This window comes from Artemia franciscana, chromosome 8 (assembly GCF_032884065.1).
Source record: "Artemia franciscana chromosome 8, ASM3288406v1, whole genome shotgun sequence".
Taxonomy (NCBI): Eukaryota; Metazoa; Arthropoda; class Branchiopoda; order Anostraca; family Artemiidae; genus Artemia; species Artemia franciscana.
The window spans coordinates 37,778,853-37,797,832 of NC_088870.1; the positions used below are offsets into that span (position 1 = coordinate 37,778,853).

An 18,980-nucleotide genomic window follows, 5' to 3' on the forward strand; every position below is an offset into this window, starting at 1 on the left:
ATCAATTTTTGGCTCAAAACCAGATAAAAAGTACTACCGCCACACGAATTCGACATCCCCGTCGAGTGTAGCCTTTTTGTTGGGGGTCTTAGAAACAATTGCAATTCGTTAATTTTATGTTGTTTCGTTGATGAGTTTAAATGCAAGTTTTGTGAATTAAATCTGACTTTTAACTTGTAAGTTTGGCTTAAAAATGTTAAGACCGGTTATGAAGCTTGTGAATTGCACCTCGATTTTCCGTTTTATTTTCATTGTTTTTCATCTCTAAGAGTCAAGAAACTCAACTAAGTAATTTATTATTCAGTGATTGCGTTCTGGGTGATTTGTGTATTAAACCTTATTTTTATACTTTGTTTTTTTTTATTATTGCTTTTTAAATACATTATTTACCTTCTTTAAGATCGAGAACAAGTCAAACTTTCTCATTCCTATCAAGAAAACACATTTGTCCCTCTGAAAAGGGTTGTTAACGCGGAAGTTTCAACGCATCTGCTACTGTATTCATCTGGATGCAAAGAGATGGATAAGAATCCATGTAAAATATTAACCCTTTTCGTCTATTTAATGGTGAAAGTTAGGTATTTTGACTTTATTTTGTTGTAATTTTAGCTTTGACAAAAAACGAGGAACTATTTAAAAAAAAACCAAGAAAATCAGGGTGATTTTCAGCCAGTAGACAAAAAGAAGCGAAAAGACATTAGCAGTTATTGCTGACGATAATCACTGATGGTCAAAATATCAACAACTTTTGCATCTGTTTTTCACTGTCTAATAAAAGGATTTATCCCTATTTGAACTTTTATTTGTTTATGGTGAAAATTGGACCATAGGTTTCATCCCCCCTCCCCTCTACTATTGCGGTCTTGTTAGGCCTAAGGACCCATGAGGAGCTTTACCTATACTCTCTTTTCCCCAAAGGGATTAATTTATTTTTTAATATGTATTTCCAGTGCTTGGAAATTGTGGATATACAATTTTAGATTTTACATTAATGAAGTTTTGAATTCCTCACACAAAGTTAACTTTGGCTTTGTTTTACTGTCATTATATCTTTCATAAAAAAACGAGGAAATATGATTAAAAAGTAACTAAAAAAACGAGGGTTATTTTCAGCCTGTGGACAGAAAGAAGCGAAAAGACAGAAGCAGATATTTCAACAAAGATATCCGCCAAGCCGTCGTCAGTGATAAAAAAAAAGACTAACCTTTTGATGTCGACTCTAACCAGAAGAAACCCTTGTAATTATAGCTACTTTTATAATCGACCGGATCAACTACACCATATGTTTTGTTAGGGTTGGTTAGGGTATAATTCACCAAGGAATAATTCATAATCCACCAATGAATTTATGATCCGAAAAAAGAAAGTTTGTTTCGGAATATGTTTAATCAAAGAGTAAATTTAATAAGTATAACAATTGTCTTTTCCCAATGATTTTACTTTTATTTGTAATCAATAGGAATGATGTAAGTCCGTATGACCAGGGGAAGCAAATCCTTCCCTCTCCTCAGCCTTTTAAATGCGAACAGGCTGTACCTCTTTCGTCTTTTAAATTTCGGTTGTACCTCATTCAGGGGCCATTTAAGGAATGGATCAACATTGTCAATGGTTAATTAGTAAGAATAACCAAAATTGTACAACTGTACAAATTGACAACTCGTAAGGGTAAGAGTAGTACATATTTAACCAATAGTGTTTGTTTCACTTAAACATGGTATTTATGGATTTTGAAAGTGCTAATTAAAGAAAAGATTTTTTCAAGATCTTTTTTTTTATAAAGATTAAAATTTTTGCTGCAAGTGAAAAGATCCAGTACAGAATTTTGTGAAGGGAGGGATGGCTGCCAAAAATTTTGACCTTTTTGCCCGACATATTCGACGAAGTGGAATTTCATCTAATACTGTACTAACACCTCATTAAACAGTTTGTGCTAAAGAACTGTACGTAAGGATCTATGACTATTGTAATAAACAAAAGTTGCCCTGCGAAGAGACTGAAGGTATCATTCATTATTTCAGTGTTTTAATAAATACCAGTAATAAAATATAAACTAAACAATTTTTTATTATTAAAACAAATCCTAACATGATTCTTATTTATTTCCCGTTAAATATTTAATAATATTTTTTTTACTAAATTGAAATTTTCTTTTGTTGCTATCTAATTTCAATATATTACTTTTAAAACGTAAGTAAGTTCTACATGTGTTTTAATAAATACCAGTAATAAAATATAAACTAAACATAATTTGGTCTATATAATTAAACGAATTTGAATAATTGACCTCATTAAATGTCCATTTTAAATAAATGACCTAATTTAATTACTGAACAAAGGATTTACATGAATAATTAACTTATAAACACACAATTTTTTTTTATTAAAACAAATCCTATCAGGATTCTTATTTATTTCCCGTTAAATAATTTAATAATATTTATTTTACTAAATTGAAATTTTCTTTTGTTGCTATGTAATTTCAAGATATTACTTTTAAAACGTAAGTAAGTTCTACCTCTTCCCTAAACTAATAATCACTAAGCGACATGGCACATACCCCCAGTTCCGAAGTTTTTCAACAAACTAATATATTTCTTTTAACCAAAACTTATCCATGCATAATCAAATTAATTATAATTTTTCCAGTGTTGGTCTGTTAAATGAAAAACTGTTTGACGAAAGTTTTGTGCAACTTGATAAGGTCATGCTAACTTTTAGCATATAGATCAACTTATATCTGACTAGATTAAAAGCTAAACCACACACACGAAAAAAAAAATCCCATAGTCTTCAATTATCTTCTACTTCTTCCTCCAATTTATCTTCGTCACTGTACTGCATTGGATTAACAAACAATCTTGATATAAACTGAAAGAAGAAATTAAAATTGAACGTTTAAAGTACTAAGGACAGTGTAAATGAATTATTTTTGAGTTGTTTAAGCTGAAATGCATACAACGTTTTATATCTTAAAAATTAGGCAACATTCCACATTCAAGTTTTAATGATTAATATCATCTGCGATTATGTAGTTTTGATAGTAGCGAGCGCCAAATTAAAAACAAGAGCTAAGAGCTCATATGGCACTTGTGACGAGGCGAGAAGAGCTAAGAGCCAAGAGATCATATGGTATGAGCTCTAACAAAATTCTATGAATCAATACTACTACTACTACTAATAACTCACTGCAGCACCAAGCCGCCTGAGGCCAACACAGCTACGCACGCTCCTCCTCCAACCTAATCTATTTAAAGCCTCCCTCTTTACACCCTCCCAGGAAGTTCCCATTTCCTTTAAATCCTTATTTATGACATCCTCCCAACCCAGACAAGGACGACCTGCTTTCCGTGTAGCCCCAGACGGTTGGCCAAAAAGGACAATCTTCGGTAATCTGTCATCCTTCATCCGTAGAACGTGGCCTAGCCATCTCAACCTTTCTTTCATTATAGCCCCAGAAAGCGGGATTGAACCACACTTTTCGTACAACCTACTGTTTGAAATACGGTCAGTCAGCCGGGTACCCAGAACAATCCGTAGGCAATTTCTCTGGAAAACATCTAGTAAATTTTCATCTGCTTTTCGGAGTGTCCATGCTTCAGAGCCATATTTGACCACTGTCATCACTGTAGCTTCCAATATTCTAATCTTGGTTTGTAGGCTTATCTTTCTATTCTTCCAAACTTTTTTTAACTGTGAAAAAACACCCTGAGCTTTAGCTATTCTACTTTTAACATCTTCACTGCTCCCACCATCTTTACTAATAATACTACCAAGGTAACTGAAGCTCCCAACCTGATCAATCTTTTCGTTACCTAAGGTCACCTGTTCATCTTCACTTATTCCTAACCTTAGTGACAGTCTTCTTAACATTAATTTTCAAGCCTATTTTAGCACCCTGAACTCGTAAAACCTCTAAAAATTCATTCATTTTGCTCACACTTTCATCTAATATGCTTAAATCATCAGCATAATCTAAGTCCAGGAGCGTTCTTCCTCCCCATTTGATTCCATGGTCTCCAATTGCCTTTCCTGTGCTCCTTAAGACGAAGTCCATCAAAATGATCCATATAAAGGGGGATAGAACACAACCCTGCTTAACTCCTGATTTAATACAAAACCAGTTGCTAACCTCATTTCCTACCTTAACCGCAGCAGTATTATTCTCGTACATAGCGCAAATCACTTTAATGTATTTTTCTGGTATACCATATAACGATAAGACCTTTGTTAACGCTGTTCTATCAACAGAATGGAAAGCTTGCTCATAATCGATAAAACTAAGGACCAAAGGTGTTTGACAACGAAGGGACTTCTCAATTATTAACCTAAGAGTGAAAACATGGTCGACACATCCTCTACCTTTTCTAAAACCGCATTGTTCTTCCCTTAAAACTTTGTCTACAGCATGTCTCAGTCTAAAAAGTATCATATTACTCAGTAATTTGCTACCTACAGAGACCAGACTAATGCCTCGATAATTCCGACATTCACTCTTGTCACCTTTCTTATACAGTGGTTTAATTAAGGTTTTCCTAAAATCATTGGGTACTTCCCCTTTTTCAAAAATCATGTTCATAATCTTCAGTAGCTTATTCCTAACCTCAGAGCCACCATATTTAAGGAACTCATTAATCATACTATCAGCACCTGGGGCCTTATTATTTTTTAATCCTTCTAGTACTGTCGCTAATTCTTCCTCACTAAACAAATCTTCCTTCACATCCAAGGTATCACAAACTTTTTCATTTTCATCTATATCTTTTCCTGCAACTGTATCTCGGTTTAGCACATTCTCAAAATGTTCCACCCATCTTTCTTTAACTTTTTCCTTATCACTAATTGTGACCCCATTTCTATCTTTAACTGGGACTAGTCCGGATCGGCTACTCCCTTTCAATTTATTAACATGCCAGTATAATATTTTACTATTATGCCGTCTAGCCGCATCTTCCAGATCCTCAGCAATTTTATCCATTGCCTCCATTTCACATCTCCTTAGTTCATATTTTAATGCTTTCTCCACTTTCTTTACATTCCTTTTGTTTTCATACGACCTATCGCTCAGATAATTCTTATACAAACCCCTTCTACTCTCTATTAAACCTAAAGCTTTTTCACTAATATTCCTAGTTGCTGTCTTAGCACTATTCCCTAGGACACCATCAGCAACTTCACAAATTGTTTTTCTGAAATTATTCCATCCATCTTCCACATTGTCAAATTTTAAACCCTCAAGTTTAGTACTCAACTGTTCCTGGAATTTTTTTTCTCAAATTTTCATCCTGAAGTCTACCAACATCATAACTTCCCGGGAGGGAGTTACTCTTCCGAAATTTCAGCTTTAAATTAACCTTAGACACTACTAGATGGTGATCTTTACTTTTAACATCAATAACGGCACTCCTATACACCCTAGTATCTTGTATTGATCCTGCTAGTCTTCTGTTTACAATAACATAATCAATAAGGTTTGCTGTCTTACCATCACGTGAATACCATGTCAACTTATGGGCCATTTTGTGACCAAACACCGTATTGGTTATAACTAGGTTGTTATACCTACAAAATTGCAAAAGCCTATAGCCATTACTGTTTTCTTTTCCTACACCAAAATTACCTAGGCTAGGATACCATCTATCCCTATTTCTACCAACCTGGGCATTAAAAATTCCTAGCAAAAACACCATATTTCTACCTGGTACCCTGTCTATTTGCTCCTGTAACTGTAAGTAAAATTCATCTGAGTCACTAGTATCTCCATCAGTTGGTTCAATGGGGGCATATACTACTATAACTGATACCCTAAACTTTTTAGTCATAAAATGAGCAATTAGTATTCTATTATTAATACCTTCCCAGCCTAAACAAGACTTAGCAGCTTCCTTATTCATCATGAGCCCTACTCCCTGTCTATGTACCCCATCCTTCCTTCCTGAGTAAACAAATTCTATGTCACCTAATTTCATGCTTCCTACCCCTGGGATATGAGTTTCTGAAACTCCTAATAAATCCAGTTCAAACCGTCTGAATTCGTCAGTCAAAATGTCGATGCGATAGTCATTTTTTAACGTCGTAACATTCCAAGTTCCAATTTTCATGTTCTTTAAATCTTTGAAATTATTTTGGCCTCAAGAAAAGCAGTGATCCCGGATACCAGTGCAGGATGGGGACCAACATATCTTCTCAAGTCTACACCGAAGCGCTTAAGCCGGCTTAGAACCGGACAGCAAGAAGTCCCTGGGACCTCCAGTAAGTTGGAGGCTTTGTGCAATCCTGGGCCCATCTTGGTCACAACATGGTTTTCAGCACTTGGCGATGCTCTTCTATCAACAAGAGTCGAAATCCTGCACAGACAGTCCCAAGCCTATTACCTCCGACTCATTATATATTCATGCCTACAAATATTATGCTACTACGGGGAGGCAGCCCATAGTAGATAAATTAGCTAGGAAGAGGTTTTTCAGCCCGAAAACGCCCATCAAAACAAACCAAGCCCAGAAAATTATCCAATAATCAGAATCCCGTACGAGTGCTGTGTTGTTTACTAGGCTATAATTTCCTCGAGGGGCGCCACTCCTCAAGTGGGAAAAATTGACCGCAAGTTTCCCAGTCTTGCAGGTACCCCGAAAGGGTCGAGGCAGCCCTTTACAGAGGCCGTTGTCCATAAATCTGGATCTTACGCCCTGCCGCAGTTGTCCTCCTATAGAGGATCTTCCCACGATGGTGTTCTGCTTCACCATGCAATTTAACCCATTACTGGGAGAAGGTTTGTAACTCATCTGACGCGTGAACACGGCAGTTGGCCCTGCTGAGTGTACATTTGAGGGGCCTTCTTCCTCCTCCACCTGAAATTATGACCCCCAGGGGAGGGTTTCCCAGTTTCTATTATGGGCCCCACTGGGACAAGGTCCTACTTGGCCTAAGCCTCCTATGGAGCTACTCTACCTATCTATAGGGCTTACATATATACATATATATATATATATATATATATATATATATATATATATATATATCATACATATACACATACACACATATACACATACATACACATATACTCACTAACGTGCAAATATATACCCTGAATTGGTATAGGCTAGGTCTGTATATGGTGAATATTAATTTCCTTTCTGATGCAAATGCACAATAACTTTGGATTCAGGATGTAATTCTGACTATAGTGATAAGTATTTTTCTTACTTGAAGTGTATGTGCAGAATTAGAAATTCTGCTGGTACTACAAAAGTAGACCTAAGTAGCCAATTTAGCCTGTCTGAAACATCTCACAAGCCAACACCTTATAAAAAACACCTTTGATAATTTAAATGAATAAGAAAACTTATTAGAAATTCTGCTGATACTGCAAAAGTAGACCTAAGTAGCCAATTTAGCCTGTTTGAAACATCTCACAAGCCAACACCCTATAGAAAACACCTTTGAGAATTTAAATGAAGAAGAAAACTTATTAGAGACTCTGCTAATACTGCAAAAGTAGACCTAAGTATCCAATTTAGCCTGTTTGAAACATCTCACAAGCCAACACCCTATAGAAAACACCTTTGACAATTTAAATGAATAAGAAAACTAGTTAAAAACTCTGCTAATACTGCAAAAGTAGACCTAAGTATCCAATTTAGCCTGTTTGAAACATCTCACAAGCCAACACCCTATAGAAAACACCTTTGACAATTTAAATGAATAAGAAAACTAGTTAAAAACTCTGCTAATACTGCAAAAGTAGACCTAAGTATCCAATTTAGCCTGATTGAAACATCTCACAAGCCAACACCCTATAGAAAACACCTTTGACAATTTAAATGAATAAGAAAACTAGTTAAAAACTCTGCTAATACTGCAAAAGTAGACCTAAGTAGCCAACCAATTTTCATTGCCCTTGCACGTCCAGAAGCACCGAACTCGCCAAATCACTGAACCCCTCCCCCCAACTCCCCCAAAGAGAGCGAATCCAGTACGATTCTTTCAATCACGTATCAAGGACATTTGTTTATTCTATCCACCAAGCTTCATCCCGATTCCTACACTCCAAGTATTTTTCCAAGATTTCCCCCTCCAAATCCCCACAATGTCAAAAGATTTGGTCGGGATTTGAAATAAGAGCTCTGAGACATGAATTCCTTCTAAAAATCAAATTTCATTACGATCCGATCATCTATTCGTAAGATATAAATACTCCAATTTTCATGTTTTCCAAGAATTCCGGTTCCCCCCTTCAACTCCCCCGAATGTCACAGGATCTGGTCGGAATTTTAAATTAGAGCTTTAAAGCACAAGATCCTTCTAAATATCAAATTTCATTAAGATCTGGTCACCCTTTCGTAAGTTACAAATACCTCAATTTTCAATATTACCCCCCCCCCCCAATTCCACCAAAGAGAGCAGATCCGGTCCAGTTATGTCAGTCACGTATCTTAGACAGGCTTCTATTCTTCCCATCCAGTTTCATCCTGATCTCACCGCTTTAAGTATTTTCTAAGATTTCCGGTCCCCCCAACTGCCCCCCCCCCCAATTACGCTTGATCCGGTTGAGATTTAAAATAAGATATCGGAGTTACGAGGTCCTTCTAAATATGAAGTTTCATGAAGATCCGATCACTCCTTCGTAAGTTAAAAATACGTCATTTTTCTTATTTTTCAGAATTACCCCCCCCCCGCAATCGAGCGGATCCGTTCCAATTATGTAAATCACGTATGCAAGACTTCTGCTTATTTTTCCAACCAAGTTTCATTCCAATCCCTCCAATCTAAGCGTTTCCCATCCTTTTAGGTTTCCCCACCCCAAACTTCCCCCAATGTCACCAGATCCGGTCAGGATTTAAAATAAGAGCTTGGAGACAAGATATCCTTCTAAAAATCAAATTTCATGGAGATCCAATCAACCGTTCGTAAGTTAAAAATACCTCATTTTTTCTAATTTTCAGAATTAACCCCCCCCCCCCAAATACCCCAAAGAGAGCGGATCCGTTCTGGTTATGGCAATCATGTATCTAGGACTCGTGTTTTTTTCCACTAAGTTTCATCCCGATCCCTCCACTCTAAGTGTTTTCCAATTTTTATGTTTCTCCACTCCCAACTCCCCCCCCCCAATGTCACCAGATCCGGTCGGGTTTAAAATAAGAGCTCTGAGTCACGATATCCTTCTAAATATCAAATTTCATTGAGATCCGATCACCCGTTCGTAAGTTAAAAATACCTCATTTTTTTATTTTTCAGAAATACCCCCCCCCCCCCCCAACTACCCAAAAGAGAGCGGATCCGTTCCGTTTATGTCAATCATCTATCTAGGACTTGTGTTTATTTTTACCACCATGTTTCATCCCGATCCCTCCACTCTAAGTGTTTTCCAAGTTTTAGGTTTCCCCCTCCCAACTCCCCGACCCCATCACCAGATCCGGTCGGGATTTAAAATAAGAGCTATAAGAGACGATATCCTTCTAAACATCAAATTTCATTGAGATCCGATCACCCGTTCGTAAGTTGAAAATACCTCATTTTTCTAATTTTTAAGAATTACTCCCCCCCCCCAACTATCCCAAAGAGAGCAAATCAGTTCCGATTATGTCAATCATGTATCTGGGACTTGCGCTTATTTTTTCCATCAAGTTTCATCCCGAATCCCTCCACTCTAAGTGTTTTCCAAGATTTTAGGTTTCCCCCTCCAACTCCCCCCAATGTCATCAGACCCAGTCAGGATTTAAAATAAGAGCTCTGAGACACAATATCATTCCAAACATCAAATTTCATTAAGATCCAATCACCCGCTCATAAGTTAAAAATACTTCATTTTTTCTATTTTTTCCGAATTAACCGGCCCCCACTCCCCCCCCCCAGATGATCAAATCGGGAAAACGACTATTTCTAATTTAATCTGGTCGGGTCCCTGATACGCTTGCCAAATTTCATCGTCCTAGCTTACCTGGAAGTGCCTAAAGTAGCAAAACCGGGACTTTAGGTTTTCCCCCTCCAACTGCCCCCAATGTCATCAGATCCGGTCGGGATTTAAAATAAGAGCTCTGAGACACAATATCATTCCAAACATCAAATTTCATTAAGATCCAATCACCCGCTGATAAGTTAAAAATACTTCATTTTTTCTATTTTTTTGCGAATTAACCGGGCCCCCACTCCCCCCCAGATGGTCAAATCGGGAAAACGACTATTTCTAATTTAATCTGGTCCGGTCCCTGATACGCTTGCCAAACTTCATCGTCCTAGCTTACCTGGAAGTGCCTAAAGTAGCAAAACCGGGACCGACAGACAGACCGACAGAATTAGCGACTGCTATATGTCACTTGGTTAATACCAAGTGCCATATAAAGAAGATAGTAAATTACGCGGGTGAAAGATCAGCCAAAAATAAGCTATATGGCACCCATCAGCTTAACAAGTTACAGCGTTCATTTGAAGGCGTAGTGGTTTCTGGGAATCGACAGATTGTTATTAGGGAGATTTCTAAAATACCGTTATATGCTATTGGGCTTACCTTATTCTTTTACGGCAACTTAAATGATGATAGTTATGTAAAATAAGGCAAAAATCATCCGATCAAATTTCTTGTCTCTGATCTTTTGCGCTATTCTATGTGCTCACGATATATTGCTCAGCAGTAACTTAATACGTAAGGAGCTCAGCGCTCTTACATAATTTATGAAAGTGTAAGAGCTTCAGGATTCTAAAGATAATTTTATTTCCAAATAAAGCTATTAAGTTGAGCTAATTAATGGATTAGCAAGACTGTTCAGGATTTAAGTATACAATAGAACATTTTTCAAATAATCATGGTAATTATTTCAAGGCGGAGCTTAAATCACTTTTTAAGTTGATGAGGTTCGAAATCGCTGTTTAGCTAAAGATAGTAAAGCTTATCATGTAAAATTTGTTCACAGACAATTTTGCTATCACAGCCTAAACCTAAAACAAGTCCAAAGTCTTGCTCAAATAATTAAATCAAACATCAAGTATTTAAATTCCAAATCCTTCACTGTATCTTAGTTCTGAAACTAATGAACAAACAAAACAAGAAAGACCATGAAGTTAGTGGATCATTTTTTGCTGCTTTAAAAGGCGTAACCAGTGTTTCGTGTCAACTATAAGAAGTTATAAAAAAAAAAAAAAAAAAAAAAAAAAAAAACACGAACTAGATAACAGCACCAAGTAACAAATTTAAATTTAAAATACTTCCGATTTCGAACTTATTTTTTTAATCAAGATTGGAATAGCAATCTGCAAAATAAACAACCCAGACTAGGTACTAGGTTATTTCAGTAGGACCATGGTTGTCCAAGCCCTGACTAACCGAGTTCCGGTTTAACTGAGGTATTTTACTTACATAATTGCAATTCTTGATAAGGTAAAGTGCCAGGTATTTTAATGCTTTGACAATTATCAATAAATAAAAAACACACAGTACAGTATTTAAATAGAAATCTAATATACCGGGATGGTAAGGTTACTGCAAACAAAAATAAAACAAAACTCTCTTTGTCTAAGGCACTGTGCAGTGCGAGATAGCTACAACTGGTCATCATGTTATATTACGACAGTTTTTTATTTAAAATACAAAAATAGACGCTCATCTAACAGCTTTGGTCGAGTTTTAGTCATTTTACCCCAAATTTCCTTCTCAACTGTTAGAGTCCGTATTATCCGAGTTTCAGTTGATTCGAGGCAATCTCAGTCCACCTTACCTCGGAAAACCGCAGTTCTATTGTCGTTAAAAAGTGGCAAACTTTTGACTTTGACAAAATTAACTGACTAACTTAACTAACTTTAAAATTATTTGACTAGTTGATATTGGCAGAGTAAAACCAGGCGGAATTGGTGAATAGGGAAAACCTGATAGACACAAAAACTCTGAAAGCATATATATTTAGAGGCAGTCGTAGTATAAGATAAGAATTACTGTTAAAGACAACATTTTTAATATTAGATAGAGGAGCTTCCAATTTATTGCCCTAATTTTGCTAAGGAGTATTTACTTCATAGGAGGTTGTGGGGATTCGCTACGATAAGGTTTCACTTGAGACAGGGTCTCCACAAAAAAGAGACTGCTCTACATAATTTATTTGTACTATTACCAAACAAACACACCTTATAAAGTTTTGACAGGTCTTTCTTATTCAGATCGTCAAACAAAGAATCCCATGAAAAACACCCCGATTTTCGAAAAACAGTTCGCAATATACCTTATAATGGAATGTACCTTAATGAACATTCCTTGCCAAACATATCTTGCCGGTGAAAATATGACTTACCTTTGATTTTAAACAAAAGGAGCCGCCAAGTGAAACAACCAAATGTACAACCAGGTAACCAATTAGCGTAAAGTAAAACAAAGCTCCAAGAGCAATGGGTAGGAATATTGCTGGGTGGAATGGATAAGAGTCAAATATGCTGAAGACAACGAAATAAATGTTAATCGATATAACAGCAAATCCAAGGCACATAATAACAATTTTGTTGAATCTGGAAAATAAAAATAAATCTAAAATAATTTTGATAAGGCAATTTAGCAAGATTAGAGGCACTAATGAAATCTCATACTTATGTGCCATAAGAATTCCATTTGAGATTTTGTTATAGGAAGTGTCATAGCAATTGTTATAACATGTGCCACAGAAATTGTCCATTTGTCATAGAACTCTGATAGATATTCAAACCTATCTCATACAATGGTTGAAATTTCTCTTGAAGGATTTGACTGGAAATTTTATGGAATTTTTGAAAAGCTATCTCGACTGGGAGCTTCTTCGGTCTGAGCACTCATCATCGGATGAAATTTTCAGATAAATATTCCTTCTAAAATATGTAACAAAGCATGACAAAGCAACTGAATACATAGTTGATTATCAATCCAAGTTAGCCATTACTGTCCCGAAAATCATAAATTAAAGAATTTTTTTAATTTTTTAAAAAGCGCGACAATTTTTTAGTTTCTTTTGGCACTATTTGATTTATTAGACAAATGAAGCTTCAAATTAGCCTACAAATTAACTCTTTAAGCTATCAATTGCTTTATGTTATTGGTATTTCCAGTCCTCCCCCCAAAAAAACTAGTAATAAATCTTGCTCGGCAATATTGAAAAAATTTTGATAATGAAACTTCAAGGTTTCCTTGGCGTCTGTGACGCATAGCAGAGTTTTAGCGGGAACATAGATAAAAATAAAAAATGAACGTGATTCTGTTTACTAAATTAAATGCAAACACAGCTGACTAGCTCACTCTATCCCGATTGTTAAGCGTTTGAAAATTTAATCCCCCCACTTGAAGTTCTTACTTCCTCTAACTCCTTCTATGAACTCTTTTCAGTTCTGTCGAGGCCGTCCTACCTTTCGTTTGACTCCCAACTAGATTGTCAAAAGGTAGAATTTTCGGCAACCTATGATACTTCATTGGTAAGAACCTTAACCCTTCGTTCGCTATAGCACTAAAATATCTAAGTGATTTGTATACTTTTTATTCAGATCATACAGGGGAGCCAATAGTGGTAGGGGTAGGTAGGGGCTGTAGGTAGATACGGGTAGGTAGGTAGCGGTAAGGTCCGTTTTGTAAAACTTATATTTACAAACTTGTATTTTGAACTAAAAAAGTTCAACAGATAAAGTTTCAGCATAGCACTTTAAAACTTTAACGTAGATTCACTAATCAGAATGAAGGTAATTTTTTTCATTTAGGAAAGATGGAGGCCTGAACCTAATATCAAGCTGCCAGAGAAAGGAAAAATAGCATTATTCACCTATTAACGTGTTATGATATAGTTTACCATGGTTGCCACATTCCTAAAACATACTTTAGTTTGGTTAATTGTCAATGGTAAGAAGAAGGAGAAGATGAAAAGTTAAGTATTCACCGCAATTTATCTGAAGTCAAAAAAATATGATACAAAATCTATCAAAAAGGAGTTAATACTTGGGAATAAATTTGTGTCCGTATACTCTTTTCGAACCGAGTTCTCACTATTTAAATTGTCTTCTTAAGTAGCGAAAACATAGTACTGGAATCAATGAAGAAAACAGACATTCACAAATAATGGCTTTTTATCAACAATTGTGCTCTGTAGTTGACAAGAACAGACTATAGTTGTGCCCTGGCATAAATTATATCCTATCAAAACAAGTCATAATTATGTCGTATCAATAATTGGGCATTCGAAACAACTTGTTAAAAAGTCATAGGATATTTCAAATTTAAATTGGTGCTAGTGGACGTAATAACAGTGGACACTTGAGTGATATCTTACTCTCTGCGTAGTTACAACAGATGGCACTTTCAATGAAGAGGAAAAACAAATAGCTTGACGAAAGCCAAACGGTCCTTTGTCATGAACAGACACGGTTTTAGGGGAGGGACAGAATGGGTTCTTTTTACTTAGGAGCAGAAATATTAGGGGCAAAAAATTTGAAAAAAAATAATCTAACGGTTTTTATTAGAATAAAGTAGAGGGTGCATTTAATGCGTGAAAATAATTAAGGAATTATTTATTAATTAATAAAATAAAATTAAAAAATAAATAATAATAATTAAATAATTAATAATAGTTAAATAATTTGAATAATAAACTAAAAATGATCAAAACATAAATTATTAAACCGCTAATAAATTGAACACTATTCTGTAAATTAAGGAAAATTTCATTAAACTTTGGCCTGAAAATTTAGTGAGAGACAGGAGGGGGGGGGGTAATCAAGATTTGGCCCAGGGCACAATAGGCCAGAACCGCCACTGGTTGGGACTTTTTTTTTCTTTGGCTAGCCTTTGGCATGTAGCGACCACTAGATGAACCGGAACCAACCGCTTTATCTGAAGACAGGATCTGTTAACTTACCAGAAACGACACAGGTTTTGATTCAGATTCTAATTTGCTCAATTACCATTCTTTAAGGATCGACGCAATAACTCATCAACTTCCAATTTTTCAGAGCGCATTAATGAAGTTCAGTGCATGGCAACCAGATAATCTTTTCTTCTTTTTTTGCTATTATTTAGCAAGTTCTGCTTCTGAGTATATTTTCCTATAGCTAGCAGAAACACTGTTTTCTGTTCGTTCAGCTCCGCGTGATAGCCTACCGTTTATATTCGCGCGATGTTTTATGGTTTTTATCCATCATAATATTTTTGGTTTTCAGATAATACGTTCTTTTTCAAAATATACTACTACTACTTCTAACAACTCACCGCAGCACCAAGGCCCCTGAAGCCAATACAGCTACGCACGCTCCTCCTCCATCAAAGCCTATATAAAGCCTCCTTCTTCAAACCCTACCAGGAAACTCCCGTTCCCTTTAGATCTTCCTTTAAGACATCTTCCTACCCTAACCACGGATGACCTGCTTTCCGTTTAGCCCTAGACGGTTGGCCGAAAGGGACAATCTTCAAAAATCTGTCATCCTTCATCCGCAAAACGTGCCTTAGCTACCTCAACCTTTCTCTCATTATAGCCCTAGAAAGCAGGATTGAACAAGACTTTTCGTACAGCCTACGGTATAAAATACGGTCAGTCAGCCGGCTACCCAGAGCAATCCGTAGCCAATTTCTCTGGAAAACATCTAGCAAATCTTCATCCGCTTTTCGGAGCGCCCATACTTCGGAGCCATATTTGACCATTCTCATCACGGTAGCTTCCAATATTCTAATATTGGTTTGCAGACTTATCTTCCAAAGTTTTTTAACTGTGAAAAAACACCCTGAGCCTTGGCTATTCTAATTATAACATCTTCGCTGCTCCCACCGTCTTTACTAATAATACTACCAAGATAAGTGAAGCCATCCACCTGATCAATCTTTTAGTTACCCAGCGTCACCTTTTCATCTTCACTTATTCCTAGTCTTAGTGACTTAGTCTTATAAACATTAATTTTTAAACATGTTCTACCACCCTGAACTCGCAAAACCTCTAAAAGTTCATTCAATTTGCTCACAATTTCATCTAGGATACTTAGATCGTCAGCATAATCTAAGTCAAGGAAAGTTTTACCACCCCATTTGATTCCGTGGTCTCCCATTGGCTTTCCTGTGCTCCTTAAGACAAAGCCCATCAAAACGATCCTTATAAAGGGGGATAAAACACAACCCTGCTTAACTCCTGATTTAATACAAAACCAGCTGCTAACCTCATTTCTTGCCTTAATCGCAGCAGTATTATTCTCGCACATAGCACTAATCACTTTAATATATTTGTCTGGTATACCATACAAGGATAAGACCTTTGCTAAAGCTCTTCTGTCAACAGGATCAAATACTACTACTACTACTACTAATAACTCACTGCAGCACCAAACCGCATGAGGCCAACACAGCTACGCACGCTCCTCCTTCAACCTAATCTATTTAAAGCCTCCCTCTTTACACCCTCCCAGGAAGTTCCCATTTCCTTTAAATCTTTATTTATGACATCCTCCCGACCCAAACAAGGACGACCTGCTTTCCGTGTAGCCCCAGACGGTTGGCCAAAAAGGGTAATCTTCGGTAATCTGTCATCCTTCATCCGTAGAACGTGGCCTAGCCATCTCAACCTTTCTTTCAATATAGCCCCAGAAAGCGGGATTGAACCACACTTTTTGTACAACCTACTGTTTGAAATACGGTCAGTCAGCCGGGTACCCAGAACAGTCGGTAGGCAATTTCTCTGGAAAACATCTAGTAAATTTTCATCTGCTTTTCGGAGTGCTCATGCTTCAGAGCCATATTTGACCACTGTCATCACTGTAGCTTCCAATATTCTAATCTTGGTTTGTAGACTTATCTTTCTATTCTTCCAAACTTTTTTTAACTGTGAAAAAACACCCTGAGCCTTAGCTATTCTACTTTTAACATCTTCATTGCTCCCACCATCTTTACTAATAATACTACCAAGGTAACTGAACCTCCCAACCTCATCAATCTTTTCGTTACCTAATGTCACCTGTTCATCTTCACTTATTCCTAGCCTTAGTGACTTAGTCTTCTTAACATTAATTTTCAAGCCTATTTTAGCACCCTAAACTCGTAAAACCTCTAAAAATTCATTCATTTTGCTCACACTTTCATCTAATATGCTTAAATCATCAGCATAATCTAATTCCAGGAGCGTCAAATGCTTACGTAAGTCAAATGCTTACTCATAATCAATAAAACTGAGAACCAAAGGTGTTTGACAACTCAGGTACTTCTCAATTATTAACCTAAGAGTAAAAATTTGGTCAAAATATCCTCTACCTTTTCTAAACCAGGAAACTTTTCTAAAGCCGCACTGTCCTTCTCTTAAAACTTTGTTTGCAGCATCTTTCAGTCTAAAAAGTTTCAAATTACTAAGTAATTTGCTGCCTGCAGAGACCAGACTAATGCCTTGATAATTACCACACTCATTTTTATCACCTTTCTAATACAGTGGTTTAATTAAGGTTTTCCTAAAATTTTTATCTACTTCCTCTTTTTCAAAAACCGTATCCATAATCTTTAGTAACTTATTTCTAACCTCAAAGCCACCAAATTTAAGAAACTCATTTACTACACTATCTGCACCTACAGCCTTATTATTTTTAGTCCTTTTAGTACTGTCACTAATTCTTCTTCACAAAACAAGTTTTCCTTCACGTTCAAGGTATCACGAACTTTTTCATTTTCCTCCATATCTTTTCCCGCAGCTCCATCTCAGATTAGCACATTCTCAAAATTGTCTGCCCATCTTTCTTTAACTCTTCCCTTATCAGGAACTGTAGTCCCGTTCCTATCTTTAACTGTGACAAGTCTGGATTGACTACTCCCTCTCAATTTATTAAGATGCCAGTACAATATTTGTTACCATCTAGCTGCATCTTCCAGATCCTCGGCAATTTTATCCATGGTCTCCACCTCACACCTCCTTAGTTCATATGTTAATGTTTTCTCCACTTTGTTTACATTCTATGATCTACATGATTTCTATGATCTATCACACAGATAATTCTTATACAAGCCCCTTGTCTTCTCTATTAAACATAAAGCTTTTTCAATAATATTCCTAGCTGCGCTCCTAACTTTCTGCCCTAAGACACCATCAGCAACTTGTTTTCCTAAAATTATTCCATCCATCTTCCAAACTGTCAAATTTTAAACTCTCAAGTCAAGTATTAAACTGTTCCTGGAAAGTTTCTCTCAAATTCTCATCCTTGAGTCTATCAACATCATAACTTCTCGAGAGGTAGTTACCCTTCCGAAATTTCAGCTTTAAATTAACCGTAGACACTACTAGATAGTGATATTTACTTTTAACATCAATAAAAACACTCCTATACACTCAAGTATTTTGTATTAACCCTGCCAGTCTTCGATTTACAATAATATAATCAATAAGGTTTGTTGTCTTCCGATCATGTGAATACCATGTTAACTTATCGGCCATTTTATGTCCGTACATTGTATTGGTTAAAACAAGATTGTTATACCTAGAAAATTGCAGCAGTCTGTAGCCATTGCTGTTTTCTTTTCTTACACTAAATTTACCTAGGCTTCGATCCCTAGGATACCTTTGATCCCTACTACTACCGACTTAGGCGTTAAAATTCTCCTAGTAAAAAACACCATATTTCTGACTGGGACCCTGTCTATTTGCTCCTGTAACTCTAAGTAAAATTCATCCAAGTCACTAGTATCTTCGCCAGTCTGTTCTACAGGGGCGTATACTGCTATAATTAATACTCTAGACTTTTCATTCATAAAATGAGCGATTAGTATTCTATTATTAATACCTTCCCAGCCTAAACAAGACTTAACAGCTTCTTTATTCATCATCAGCCCTACTACCTGTCTATTTACCCAATCCTTCCTACCTGAGTAAATAAATTCTATATCACCTAATTTCATACTTCCTGCCCCTGGGATATGAGTTTCTAAGACTGCTAATAAGTCCAATTCAAATTGTCTGAATTCGTCAGTCAAAATGTCAAAACGCTGGTTATTTTTTAACGTCGTACCATTCCAAGTTCTAATTTTCATATTCTTT

General features: G+C 36.3%; 1 protein-coding gene across 1 annotated transcript in view; it reads right to left on the reverse strand.

The window, feature by feature from the left end:
- Window positions 1-2,595: 2,595 nt before the first annotated feature.
- Window positions 2,596-18,980, reverse strand: part of LOC136030379 (protein Malvolio-like) — a 71,916-nt gene continuing 55,531 nt past the window's right edge. Inside the window, exons 12-13 of the mRNA XM_065709304.1 lie at window positions 12,276-12,486; window positions 2,596-2,868 (exon numbers count right to left, since the gene is read on the reverse strand). Of these exons, the coding sequence (XP_065565376.1) occupies window positions 2,791-2,868; window positions 12,276-12,486 (289 nt within the window). The 3' untranslated portion in view covers window positions 2,596-2,790. The remainder of the gene's footprint in view (window positions 2,869-12,275; window positions 12,487-18,980) is intronic.